This window comes from Odontesthes bonariensis, chromosome 3 (genome assembly GCF_027942865.1).
Source record: "Odontesthes bonariensis isolate fOdoBon6 chromosome 3, fOdoBon6.hap1, whole genome shotgun sequence".
Taxonomy (NCBI): Eukaryota; Metazoa; Chordata; class Actinopteri; order Atheriniformes; family Atherinopsidae; genus Odontesthes; species Odontesthes bonariensis.
Genome location: NC_134508.1, coordinates 43,084,743 through 43,097,878, shown reverse-complemented (window position 1 = coordinate 43,097,878; position 13,136 = coordinate 43,084,743). Strand labels below are relative to the sequence as shown.

At 41.5% G+C, this 13,136-nt stretch overlaps 1 protein-coding gene across 1 annotated transcript in view; it reads right to left on the bottom strand.

Annotated features, from left to right (window-relative positions):
- The window catches only part of iqsec1b (IQ motif and Sec7 domain ArfGEF 1b), a 313,514-nt gene extending 305,704 nt beyond the window's left edge, over positions 1-7,810 (bottom strand). The window contains exon 1 of the mRNA XM_075461869.1: positions 7,519-7,810. Coding sequence (XP_075317984.1) covers positions 7,519-7,799 — 281 coding nt within the window. The 5' untranslated portion in view covers positions 7,800-7,810. The remainder of the gene's footprint in view (positions 1-7,518) is intronic.
- Between the last annotated feature and the right edge of the window lie 5,326 nt (positions 7,811-13,136).

Here is a 13,136-nt window from a genome sequence, read left to right as displayed (position 1 = left end):
GCTTGGGAGAAACACAGCTTTCCTCGTCAAGCCCTCCAGTCAAAGCTAGGGCTGTTTGCTGACTGTGGTCAGCACAAAAAGAACAGCTGACGTGGCCCAACTGTTGACAGACCACAAGGGACAGGCCTCCTTCTCAGCTGTGTCTGTGCAAATTAAGCATAGTAAACTAAAAAGATGAAAAATATGTATGCATAAAGTTTGTGTTTGTAACCACACTTTAGGAGGACTCAAACTCAAACGCAAATCTTTCCCACTCAGGTGCTGAGGAGCACGACTACACATGGACGGAGAATCCCCAGAGACGTGCTCCACCCGGCTTGGAAAACTATTTATAGCTCCATACAAATGATGAGCAGGCAAATATGATAATGTCACAGGCTAAAAGAGCCTGAGAGTGTTGCACTCAACACAAATAAATAGAGCTAGGTTATTTTTGGAAATCAAGCTTTCCAGATACAAATGCTATTTTGCAGTGGTGGAGGAAGTAAAAGTATAAATACCCAGCAAAATATATATTTAAGTAAAAGTAGAAGTACTGCATCAAAAATCCTACTTAAGTAAAAGTCATAAGTACTGACTTTTAAATTTACTTTAAGTATTAAAAGTAAAAGTACTCGCGCTATTGGTTGTCTTTCAATGTCTAGACCATTTTGATGAAGAATGCAGGTATAGCTACTGGTAATACTTAAGCCTCTACAGAAGTCAATGTTAGTAAAAACTATAAGCAACATTGAAGCTGACAGAGCCACCTGATTGGTTTAAACATATTTTTGTGTAGGCAACGTTATGGCGAAACTGCATTTATAAAATGTAACGAGTAACAACACATATTGTAGAAATGTAGTGGAGTAGAAAGTATAGATAATAGCTGCAAAATGTAATGGAGTAAAAGTCGAAAGTATGCATTTTTATTTTTACTTAAGTAAAGTACAAATACGGAAAAATTTACTTAAGTACAGTAACAAAGTAAAAATACTCAGTTACATTCCACCACTGCTATTTTGTGATGAAAGACGTTTCAGTCGCAGCTGCAGCGTCTGAACTTGTGCTGCGATTACCAAACTACCTGTTAGACAGTTTGAGCCAATCATGTGCCACGAGAAATACTGCAGTTTCATCTTCACAGAGGCAGCCATGAAGACAGGAGGATGGAGGGAGTGAAGGAAATGCTGATAGCACAAGCATTGCACGGGTAAACAGATGATGATGGAAATTTGTCAAATGTCAAAAATGTAGCTTTGTCATTTATTCCGTGATATCTGTACTAGTATCGGAGCAGGCATATTTTGCAAAGCAGGATGGTTTCACAGCTATACACATTTATGATTCTTTTCTTCTTTTTTTTTTAATGTTCGATTTATGAGATTGGATATTTTCATTGTTAAAGCCAAAACACCACAGATTTGACACATTTAACGACCTTTTTGTCATGAGGAGGAGTAGCCATGTTGAAATTGCCAAGTCGTGTTATTTGTGGCTCTTAAAGGTGGGGTATGAAATCTTGGAAAAACGGTTCCTGCAAGCTATATTTTGAAAATACACAACCTTGCCTCTCCCTTCAGCCCACCCCTCGAAACCACGCCTTCAACACACATGAACGAATCACGAGTCTGTGAACGCGCAGGGGGGGGGGGAGGGGGGCTGACGGTTGATTGGCATGTCAGAATCCAATAGAAGTAACTCTCATCATTACTTCTATTGGTCAGACATTTCCTCTTGCTACACCCTCTACAATGGACTAAAATATTTTTTATTTTTTCCAAACATTCTATTTTAGTGGGTGCAATGGGGTCGTGAGGAGGTTTTCAGATAATATGATAAAAAAATGCTCCAGAAAACATCACAGACCCCACCTTAAGGGAGGTTTCTAAAGACCGACTGATTAACCTGTGTGAAGTCATAGTGACTTCAACATCCAAGCTTGGTTTAAAACATCACATTCTTATAGAAGGTTTGCATTGCAAACTTTGGTCTTTTGGCAAATCATGCCCATATATTATGGAATATAAAAATATATTATGTAAAATTGAATCTTGAATCATATGGACAAAATATAGCCTAAAAGTGATTACAAAAAAGTATCCTTTTATTTTTTATTTAATGTTAAGTACTTCTAAGTAGCCAGTGTCTTAGATACAGTGATTAGAACTCTCAGCATGGAGAATCTAAACCCAATCCTGACATATGAGTCAAGCTAAGAGCTACTCAGATGGGTGCTATGAGAAGAACACATTTTTCACCATTTAAAACATCTTAACACAACACATAGCTTACGGAAATGATGCTATGCATTGATCCAATGCTGCCTGGTTGTTGGCTTGAGTCAGCAGGAGCTGGGAGGCATCAGCACGCACAGAGCACAGGGAAGCAAGCATCAAACACCACAAACAGGAAGGAAGCAGGTAAAAAGCACAGCAACAGCTGCTCTGCACAACCTATCGTGACACGTAGTTTCACTCCAGGAAAGCAGATATTTTTCCACTTTGACTCTTTCTACATTTGAAAGGAACAACAGCAGTGCTAACCAGGGGCGTAACTCCCATTAGGCAAACCTAGGCATTTGCCTAGGGACCCAACCAAATCTGTCTTTCATAGGGGCCCCCAAATCTGACCGTCCCAGCCAAAGTAAATACACAAAAAAACTAATGTTAATTTGTTACTTATGTAAAGTAAAAAAACACATTTCTATTAAAAAAAAAAAACAGAAATATCAGTATAACACCGAACTAATGCCTAAATAATAATTGTCCAAGCACACATGCCCCCATCTATTGTGCATTGGACTAGTCCAGAATATTATGAAGTAGCAATGTGCGACATAACGTGACTTCAAATCAAAGCAGAGGGAACTGTATGCGACTCGGTGAAAAATGAAGCGGAGTTATGATAGTGGTTATGCTAAAAGAAAGAAACGGACAGAGAACAAAAGAATTGCAGATGCACTGCCAAAATTAACATCATTTTTTACACCTGCTGCTGCAGCCACAGCATCCGCTGTAGCTGCTCCTGAACTTGCGACATGCTCAGGCTCCGCTGTTGAGGAAAATGTTGAAGTGGAGGAGGAAGGAGAACTGGGTGCCGAAGGAGAAGAGGTGGCTATGGAAGCTGAAGCAGAGGTGACTCTGGATGATGCAGATGAAGACGAAGATGATTTGAGTGCTAGCCCATTTACCAGCAGCAGCAGTGGAGACAGTTTAATAATAGGCGACGACCCTGCACATTGGCCAGAAAAGTTGACAGACTCCGAGCGCTGTTCAATTGTACAGAAAGGACCAGTGCAATTACGAGGAGATTTCCCCCAGAACAAACAGGGCAGACGCTTTACAAGCACGCATTACTATTTGAATATGAAGAATGGCGAAAAAATCCAGAGGTCCTGGCTTGTGTACAGCAAGACGAAAGACCGCGCCGTTTGTTTCTGTTGTCGGCTGTTTGGCGACTGCAACAAGCAGCGGTTCAGCTCCGATGGCACAAACGACTGGAAAAATTTATCAGCCTTCCTAAAAGAGCACGAGAAGTCTACCGATCACCTCGCGAATATGGCTGCTTGGCGAACACTTAATCAACGGCTCCAAACAGGTAAAGCCATAGATAACGTGAATCAAGAGCTGTTTGTAAACGAAGTAAACAAATGGAGAGAGATCCTGAAACGTCTGATAGTCATTATTACACATATGGCCGAGCGCAACTTAGCTTTTCGAGGCCATTCAGAGAAGCTATATGAGCACGGCAATGGCAATTTCTTAGGCCAAGTTCAACTGATGGCTCAGTTTGACCCTGTAATGAGGGACCACGTGAAGAGGGTATCTGAGAAACCATTCTCTGAGAGGTACTTCAGCCCACTGATTCAAAATGAATTAATTTGCTTGGTCGGAAGCTGTGACAAAAGCAATAGTGGAGAGGGTGAAAAAGTCCAAATACTTCAGTGTCATCATGGACTGCACCCCGGATGTCAGTCATGATGAGCAGCTGTCCGTGGTGCTGAGGATTGTTGACTGCAAGCCTGGGGAAGGAGTGTCTATTCATGAGCACTTTGTTGGCTTTCTCGTGTCAGAGGACACAACTGGGAAAGGCCTATTCAAGTTGTTTTTGGAACACCTGCAGACACTGGATTTGGATCTTGTCGATTGTCGTGGGCAATCCTATGACAACGGCAGTAACATGCAGGGGAAGAAACAGGGGGTCCAGAGCAGAATCCTGGCGCTTACCAGCAAAGCACTCTGTGTCCCATGTGCCAGCCACACATTGAACCTGGTGGTTGGTGATGCTGCCAAGTCCTCTGTGACAGCTTTAAGTTTTTTTGGACTATTACAGCGACTGTATGTTCTTTTCAGTGCTTCAGTTCACCGCTGGACAATCCTTCAAAAACATGTGACAGATTTTACCATTAAACCACTCAGTGCAACAAGATGGGAGGCTAGGGTGGAGTCCGTGAAACCCGTCCGATACCAGCTGCCTGAAATTTTGGATGCCCTGACCGCTCTGAGGGAGTATGCTGAGGAGAAGCAGGACTCCGAATGTGCCTCCAATGCCAACAGCATTCACAAAGAGATGAAGAAATGGCCTTTTCTGGTGAGTACAGTCGTCTGGTACAATGTCCTATTTCACATAAACAAAGTCAGCAAGTTATTGCAGAGCCCCAAAGTGTCAGTGGAAGTCATGAGGAGAGAGGTCCTTGCAGTGATAGCATTTCTGAAAGATTATCGAGAGGACGGATTCAACTCTGCTAAAACAGATGCCAGGGAGATGGCAGAGAAGATTGATTTGGAGATGGCCTGGCCAGAGATGCGCCAGAGAAAGGAAAAAAGGCAGTTTGAGTATGAGGGGAGAGAGGAGACAGTGTGTTGCACAGGAGCCCTCTTAGAGGACAAAGACCAAATTGAAATTGTTTTAACTGAGTCTTGCGGTAAATCTCTGTACAAAGCCTGTGTACTTGTTTTTAATATGCAAAAGCTCAATGTCAGAGTCGACACCCCGTTGCGTGATGTTCTGATGTTGGATGACAATGTAAAACCTGAATGGAGGGCACTCTATAAGCCACCGCTAAGGAAACAATTAGGCGACTTGCAGTGGAGGGTTCTCCATGGCATCATAGCAACCAATGCTTTTGTCTCCATTATAAACCCGGGAATCAGTCAAGACTGCCCTTTCTGCTTCCATAGGGAAACTTTTTTTTCATTTCTTTGCGCATTGCCCAAGGTTATCTCCTCTGTTCAGTCTTTTGGCAACCATGTTTCTTTCTTGCGGTGAAGTTTTTTCGTTCTTTGGGTACAGGTATGTGCAGAAAAACAGGTCAAAATGCCAGTTAATTAATTGTCTTATCTTGGGCCAGGCAAAAATGGCCATATATATTAGCCGAAGAAACAAGATCGCTACAAACTTGAACTGTAACACCATAAGTGTGTTCTCAAAGTTAGTAAAGTCCAGAATTCTTATTGATTTTCTTTTCTATAAGTACATGAAAGACCTTGATGCATTTGTTGACAAATGGTGTTGTGGCGATGTTCTCTGCTCTGTTCATGAAGAGGAAATAACATTTAGTTCTACTTTGTTGTGAGATGTATGGACACAGTTTTTTGTTTCTTTGTTATTTATTATTTTATTTCGTTTTTTGTACCTTGGTATACTCAGTTGCTGACGTTCCTCTCTTGATCTGAAACAATTGTAAAATAAAGCGGTTTCAAAATTCAAATTCTCTCTCTCTCTCTCTCTCTCTCTCTCCCTCTCTCTCTCTCTCTCCTGTTACTCACTCACCTACCCACTCACACACACTGAACCACTGCTTTGCCTGTCTCTCACTCACACACACAGCCACTGTTATTCCTGTCCACACACAACATTTTTTTCATTGGTCCTTTCATTGGTAAATGTAAATGGTGGTTTTACTCATGTTCATTTTGTATTTTAGTTTGTATCTCTGGCAGTGAAAACATTATTTGATTTTCTCATGTAACTTACTTGTGTCATGGACATTCTAATCTCTCTCTCGCTCTCTCTCTCTCGTGCTGTCTCTCTCATTTGATCTGAATAATAAACATATAATTTTGGCAAATGCTGGAGAAATCTGAAACTGATTTTACTGTGGAGAGTTGATACCATTGTTAGTGGTAGTGCAGTATTGGTTTATTGCGATTATTTAATCTCAATTTAAAGTAAGGGTATTGTGATGGTAATTTGTTTTATGTGTGTATTTAAAAAATGAGGGCCCCATGTCTATATTTTGCCTAGGGCCCCAAAATGGCTAGATACGCCCCTGGTGCTAACACAACCAAGAGCAGCCCAAAGCAGAGATGTTCCACATATTTATGAGACTGTCCCCAAGTGGTAGCAAGATGCTATAACACGTAGATCCGCTTTAGACCAAGTACCAGCCCACTTAAATAATAATAACAATAATTCAAATAAATAAATAAATTAATGTGCTTTTGTGCTAATGTGCTAATCACAGAATAGATTTTAAAAGCCTGCTGATGGTTTACAAATCCCAGAACGGTTTAGGGCCAAAATACATCTGTGATATGTTCAGAGAATATAAACCCAGCAGAGCTCTTAGATCCAAGGACTCAGGTCAGCTGGTCCAGTCCAGAGTCCAGACTAAACATGGAGAAGCAGCATTTAGCTATTATGCTGCAAACAAGTGGAACAAACTGCCAGTGGAGATTAAACTTTCACCAAATGGAGACATTTTTAAATCCAGGTTAAAAACATTTCTGTTCTCATGTGTCTATGCATGAAATCTGCACGATATCTTTGAACTTATCTGGACTGTTGCTTGTTTTTAAATTAATTTAAATTATTTTATTTGTTTCGATTTATATTATTTTATATAGCTATTTTAATGCTTCTTCCACTCCCTGCTGCAATGCTTTTATTTTATGTAAAGCACTTTGAATTGTTTTGTACATGAAATGTGCTATACAAATAAATTTGATTTGATTTGATTTTTACTTTAGCGGTTTCAGTGTTCCGAAACATTTCTAATCTCGGCACAACTACGTCGTTTTAAATTCAAAACCTTCCACAAACAAGTTGAGGTTGCACACAGGTTAGTGGAGACTCTCCGTGGAAGTCCGAAGACAAAATGTGCGTAAACTTGGTTTTGTGACAACAAGACAAATTGTGATTTTCCTCCTGGCTTAAAGGAACAAAATTACAATCACTGATACAGACTTTTACCACTGTTTCACTCTGATGTAGTTTTCACTCTACAAGTAACATTTGTGTGTGTTACATAGTCCGTAGTGCCCGCTGTGCGCTGCGCCTAGCGGGATCCATTACGCAATACGCGTGTAAAGCTTTCATAGCCTGTGTATGAGCTTTGAAATAAATAATCCCTCAGTGTGCAAATCACACAGACAGTTTAAGAGCTGACCCATGACCAAGTGGCAAAGAAGCGGGCAGCTTTGAAACGCCACACAGCCTGGGCTCTGCTGCCACGGAACAATCTACTGACACAAAGGATGGAATGGAACTTTGTCAGCACCCAGCTCAGTCAAACCCGTCCGACGCGGAACTTACTTCTCTTGCATGACGTTCTCCTTGATGGCTCCCAGCGGGCTGTGGTTCCCCTGCTGGAGCCTGCAGGTGGCCAGGTGCCGCTGCTGCTGATCTTTCAGACAGGCGTTTTCCCTGCACAGATCTGTCACCTGAAGCTCCAGCTCCTCAATCCGGACCCTCTGTTTCTCCAGGAGCCCCTGCTGGGTCTCGATTATTTTATTTAGCTCTGTCAGATACTCCGCCGCCTTGCTGGGGTTCTCCGTCGGGTTCTCCATCTCGTAAAAGCCCCGTTGTTCGTCCATGAAGGCGAAATCCACAGCAGCGGCGGCGCTGCCCTCCCCTCCCCTCCCCTCCTCCCGCACACTCGCGCTCAGGAGTAGTAAGACTGAGCGCGGTCCAATCCAGAGACCCCCCTGAGCTTTGACATGACCGGGGTGCTGTGTGGCGGTGTCGGTTCTGCTGGGAAGTTGGTCCGTTCTGGTGCGCCGCTGCACGTCGCTGCTGCCGCGTCCATCCGCTCTGCGCCGCAACAGCCAACTAACCCCGAGCCCGCCGCGCGGTGCATGGGAGAGCCGTTTAACCCTTTCAGAGCCGGCGGCTTAGCGCCACGGAACACTCAGCCGCCTCACTCTGAAGCTGGAGGGAACACGCACACAGGATTCGAACTACGGGGGGACTCGGGGGATCCGAGACCCCCTGAAACTGACACGAGATCCCCCGAAAACATGATTTGGGAAATGTTGGGGGGTTTCTAAAATATTGGCAAAATGTGTTTTATTGATATTGAAATCGTGTGTAACGGGAACTATTTGCATATCCGAAGTGTTGTGTTTACATCAAAGATAAAATAAACAGATATGACAACGACTGCATACTGCCAACACAGTCTATCCCCATAATTTCTCACGAATTCTATTTCTAGGCCTGTTTGTGTGGTTGTGCGTGACGCACACATTGGATGGCAGCTTGCAGGTGTACCAACTCAACAGGTAGTCGCACTTTCTGCAGGGTGCCGAATTCTAGGTGTATGCTCATGTGGTCATTCGTGCATGGCTGCATGATAGTTCACATAAGAACCAGTCCTGCTTCCACAGCCCACCTCCATGCAACAAGATCAAAGTGAACCCAGAGTTACAGGGTGCGCATATTTAAGCGTATTAACGAAGCTCATCCACACAAGCACAACTCCCAACTTTAGGATTCCCCATCATATATGAGAGTATATATATATATATATATATATATATATATATATATATATATATATATATATATATATATATATACCAAGTAGATGAAATAATTATGGAATCGCCTTGTAATTTGCATTTCTAAAAGAAATCCCCACACAGATCTAAATATGCAAATAAGACTGCAATTATAGTGAATACATGCAGAGCTGAGCTGCACCCGGCTGATTGGCAAGAAACATGGCAACAATAACAGATCTGTCACTGGAAACAATGCGAAGGATCATAAATCTTCCTCAAGAAGGCAATTCAATTAGTCCTGTGGCAAAAGATGTCAGTTGTCCCCAGCAAGCAGGATCTAAAATTTAGAGCAAGTACAAACAAAATGGGCCGGTTGTAAAAGGGAAACTAGCTGGTGGACCAAGGAAGATGTCAAAAAATTCAAATAGAACTGAAAATGGGAAATGAACAGCAAAATAAATGACAAGACAAAGACAAGTAAGCAGAAACTGGAGTCAATGTGTATAGAAACTGTAAGAAACCGGGTGTAGGAAATGGAATTCCCATCTGGAAAAGCCAATGGTAAATCATTTCTAACACCTAAACAGAAGAAAACAAGGTTACACTGGGCTAAAGAGAAGCTGTCAGGGACCGTGGATGATTGTATGAAAGTGATATTCAGTGATCACCCATCTGCATCGAACAGGGAGATGATGCTGGAGCATGAACTTTGGTGCGGGTCCATTGAAACGTAGAAAGATGGCAGCCTGAATAAAAGGAACAAACTTCCACATTCCCTGATGATATGTGGTTGATGTTATGTAAAGAACCAGGGGAGATGGCAGTCATTACCTCTAATGACTGCCACACAGGTGGACAAGGAAACGTTGGAGACTTTTCTCCTTCCATCAATAAAAATGAGGTTTGGTGATCCCGAGGTCCTTTTTCAGGATGGTAATGCATCTTGCATCGGAGCAAATTACTTTCAAACTTTTTTCCTGGATAGACATCAACTCAATGATGAGGCTGGCAAACAGTCTGGATGGAAATCAGAGTTCTAATTTATGGTGGAAATTGAAAAAGATGGTCCATGACAAAGCTCAAACCTTCAAAGCTGAACTGTCAACTGTCGTACAAGAGAGGTTGAACCTGATTGGTAAAGAATATCATTTATTAATGAAGTCCATACCTCAAACAATCAACGCTGTCATGTAGGCCAGAACAGGAGCAACAAAGTTCTACACTGAAACATAAATACAAAGTACATTTCATATGTACACTTCATGTGTCAAAAAATGTAATTGTTACCGTATCAGTGCTATTTCTTTTCTGTCCAGTCATTTACTGTCAATTCCCAGCTGCTGTTGGGCATTCATGTTATGCTTTCTGAATTGCTGTAACACCTCTCTAAAAGCTGAACTACATAAAGCACCCTGCTCCGTTGTGTATTTCTTGGAGCAGCAACCTTGACCGTAGGGTTTAGTGACATCATGCAGCAAAGTCAATGAATTGAACCCTCCCCTCTCAGTTTATCTCAACGTTTCCTTCCAGGTGTCAAAAGGGTCTTCCACATATTTCTAGTCAAGGTGGGACAGATGCTTCTTTGTTCAATACGATTCCATTCAGTTTAATCTATAGAGAACCAAATCACAACAAACGTCATCTCCAGAGGTCCGTTTCACAAAGCAGGTTTAGTGAAAACTCTGAGTTTATTAACCCTGAAATGAGGGAAACTGAGTTTTCCGTTCCACAAAGGGAGGTAACTCAACCCCGAGAAAGAGGGGTAACTCTAGCCTGTTTCACAAAGAGAGGTTACTTAAGCTCACGGTCAGTTACCGTAGTAACAGACTCTCTGAACCTAACCTGGTCGGGACCATGGCCGTTTCTCAATATGCGTACTTGTCTGTACTTGCGTACTCATGTACTTCTGAAACGTCATCACTGAAGGACCAAGTACTGTTCCAATTCAAAGTACGCATCCAGACAAGTACGCTCCACATTCCCGGATGTGTGCTTGCTCCGCCCATTTTTATCGAGTTTGCTTCTGTGGTGATTTAGCATTTACAGACAATTATCTCTGAGCGGCACCCTCAGAATTTTGTTGGGACAAAAGAAAAAAAGACATAAAAGACAAATAAATATTTGCATGAATAGGCTTAAAAATATATATATATATATATAGGCCTATTATATTTTATAAAGGCACTTGTGTCTTGGGGGTGGACTCCCTCCGGGGACTCCCTCAGCCACTGGCCCTCCAATATTCTGGCTTAGGGCCAGCTCCTCTGCCTCCGTCAGAGGTGGCGGTGCTGGGCCACCACCCGTTTTACGGGCATCTGCCTTCTTTCTGTTGGCTCAGTAGAAGTCTGTGTTAATTCCAAAAGTTGTAGAATACCAAGGCACTCATCTTCTTTGTAGTTAAAATGCCTTTATTTTATGGGCAAATATGATTAAAACACTTCGACGCGTTTCGGCATGAAGCCTTCGTCAGGAAGTGAACATTTTCTTGTGTGGCAAAACTGAATTAAAAGACATCCGTTCCATGAGTGTTCTCAGGTGTGTGGATGGGATCAATTAGCCAATGGCAAACCACTTATTAACAAAGGTAACCCACAAAAAACAGAAAAACAAACAGAGATATCAATGGTGGTCAGCAGGGGGGCCTCATTCTGCAGTCTCTACAAATATAACAAAGTATTAGATAACATCAAAAAACAGACATGTAATGCACATATAAAAATAAACATTTGTGCTTACAGAAAATGACAATATTCCAAATCATCATTTAAACCCGGATATAAAGTAGCTTTTAATTTGAAGATCCAGTAGCTCTCTCGCTGGTTTAATTGTTTCAATCTATCGCCTCCTCTCATTGGGCCTCATGCAAGAACCGTTCGTACGCACAGATTTGTTCTTAAATCGTCCGTACAAGTGATTTAAGAGAATTTGCGCATTCACCAATCTTTTCGTATTTTACGTTTTCTTTCGGGTACGAACAGAATTTACGAGTGATCCAGACCTGTCGTAGGAGTTTCGTAAAATAGTCCGCTGTTATTCTAATCAAGTTTGCTTGACTAATTGATTGTATATTTAATTACTTTGAAGCAAACATAAATAAATATATACATTATACCCCATAATGATGCTGACATTATTCTGTTTAACCTAAATTATGCACTAATCGATGGTTAATTTGAATCTGTATATAACAAGGTCAATGGGAAGCGTAACCAGCGGCTGACTTATTACTTTTGTATTTAATATATATTTATTGAACATTTTCTTTACAGAAGTACAAACTCACAGTTCTCCATCAAATCAAGAAATATGAAATAGGAATTAACAAGAACCATGAACAACAACAAAGAAAAAAGAAAAAGGAAGAAAAATAAATAAATAATTTAAAAAAAAACATAAACAACAAAAAAAAAAAACACCCCTTAAAATGAACAAAACCAGTCCTCACTGTCATGCAAATCAAATACTGTACAGAAAATATAAATAGTATATATTACTAACTATACCAGATCAACCTTGTTATTAAAATTTGACTATTCCTGAACCTTTGTTGAGGGTTGATTGAAAAACAGAATAAAGGTGTTCCAAGTCTGGTAGAATTTCTTTTCAGAGCCTCTCATTACACATCTGATTTTCTCCAGTTTCAAAGTGGATAATACATCCCTGATCCAATGCTGCACTGTGGGAGGGGCAGCATCCCTCCACGCCAGAAGAATCAGACGGCGTGTGTCCCCCCACCGGCAATCCTAGCCCCCCAGGAACAACTCCAAAAAGCATCATAATTGGATTTAAAGTAAATTTTACTGCCAGAACACTGGAAAGCGTTCTACAAACTCCACCCCAAAATTCTCGTATTTTAGGACACCTCCAAAACATGTGAATCAAATTTGCTTCTTCAGATTCACATCTATCACAAGTTGAATCTACTTCTGGATACATCTTGGCCAATTTAGATTTATGGAGGTGCATCCGATGGACAACCTTAAATTGGATAAGGGAGTGTCTGGCACACATGGAGGACGAGTGAATTTTCTTAAGAACTTCAGCCCAGGTTGCCTCATTGATTGTGACTTGCAAATCTTGCTCCCAAGCTGCCTTAACCGGAGAGGCCAGAGGTGTATGTAAACCAAGGATCTTCCTCATGATTATTGAAATCGTTCCCTTTTTAGTTGGATTCAACGATATTAATTCGTCAATTATACTATCAGCTGGTTGGTCTGGGAACCCGGGGATGAAACCTGAAACATAATGTCTTACCTGTAGGTATCTAAAAAAGTCAGATGAGGGGAGGTTGAATTTGGAAGACAACTGTGCAAAAGAGGCAAATTTATTTTCAATATAAAGGTCTTTAAAACACCTCAGACCTTTCTTAGACCAGGTATTAAAAGTGACATCTTGTATTGACGGGAGGAAAAAGGCATTTGAGGCTAT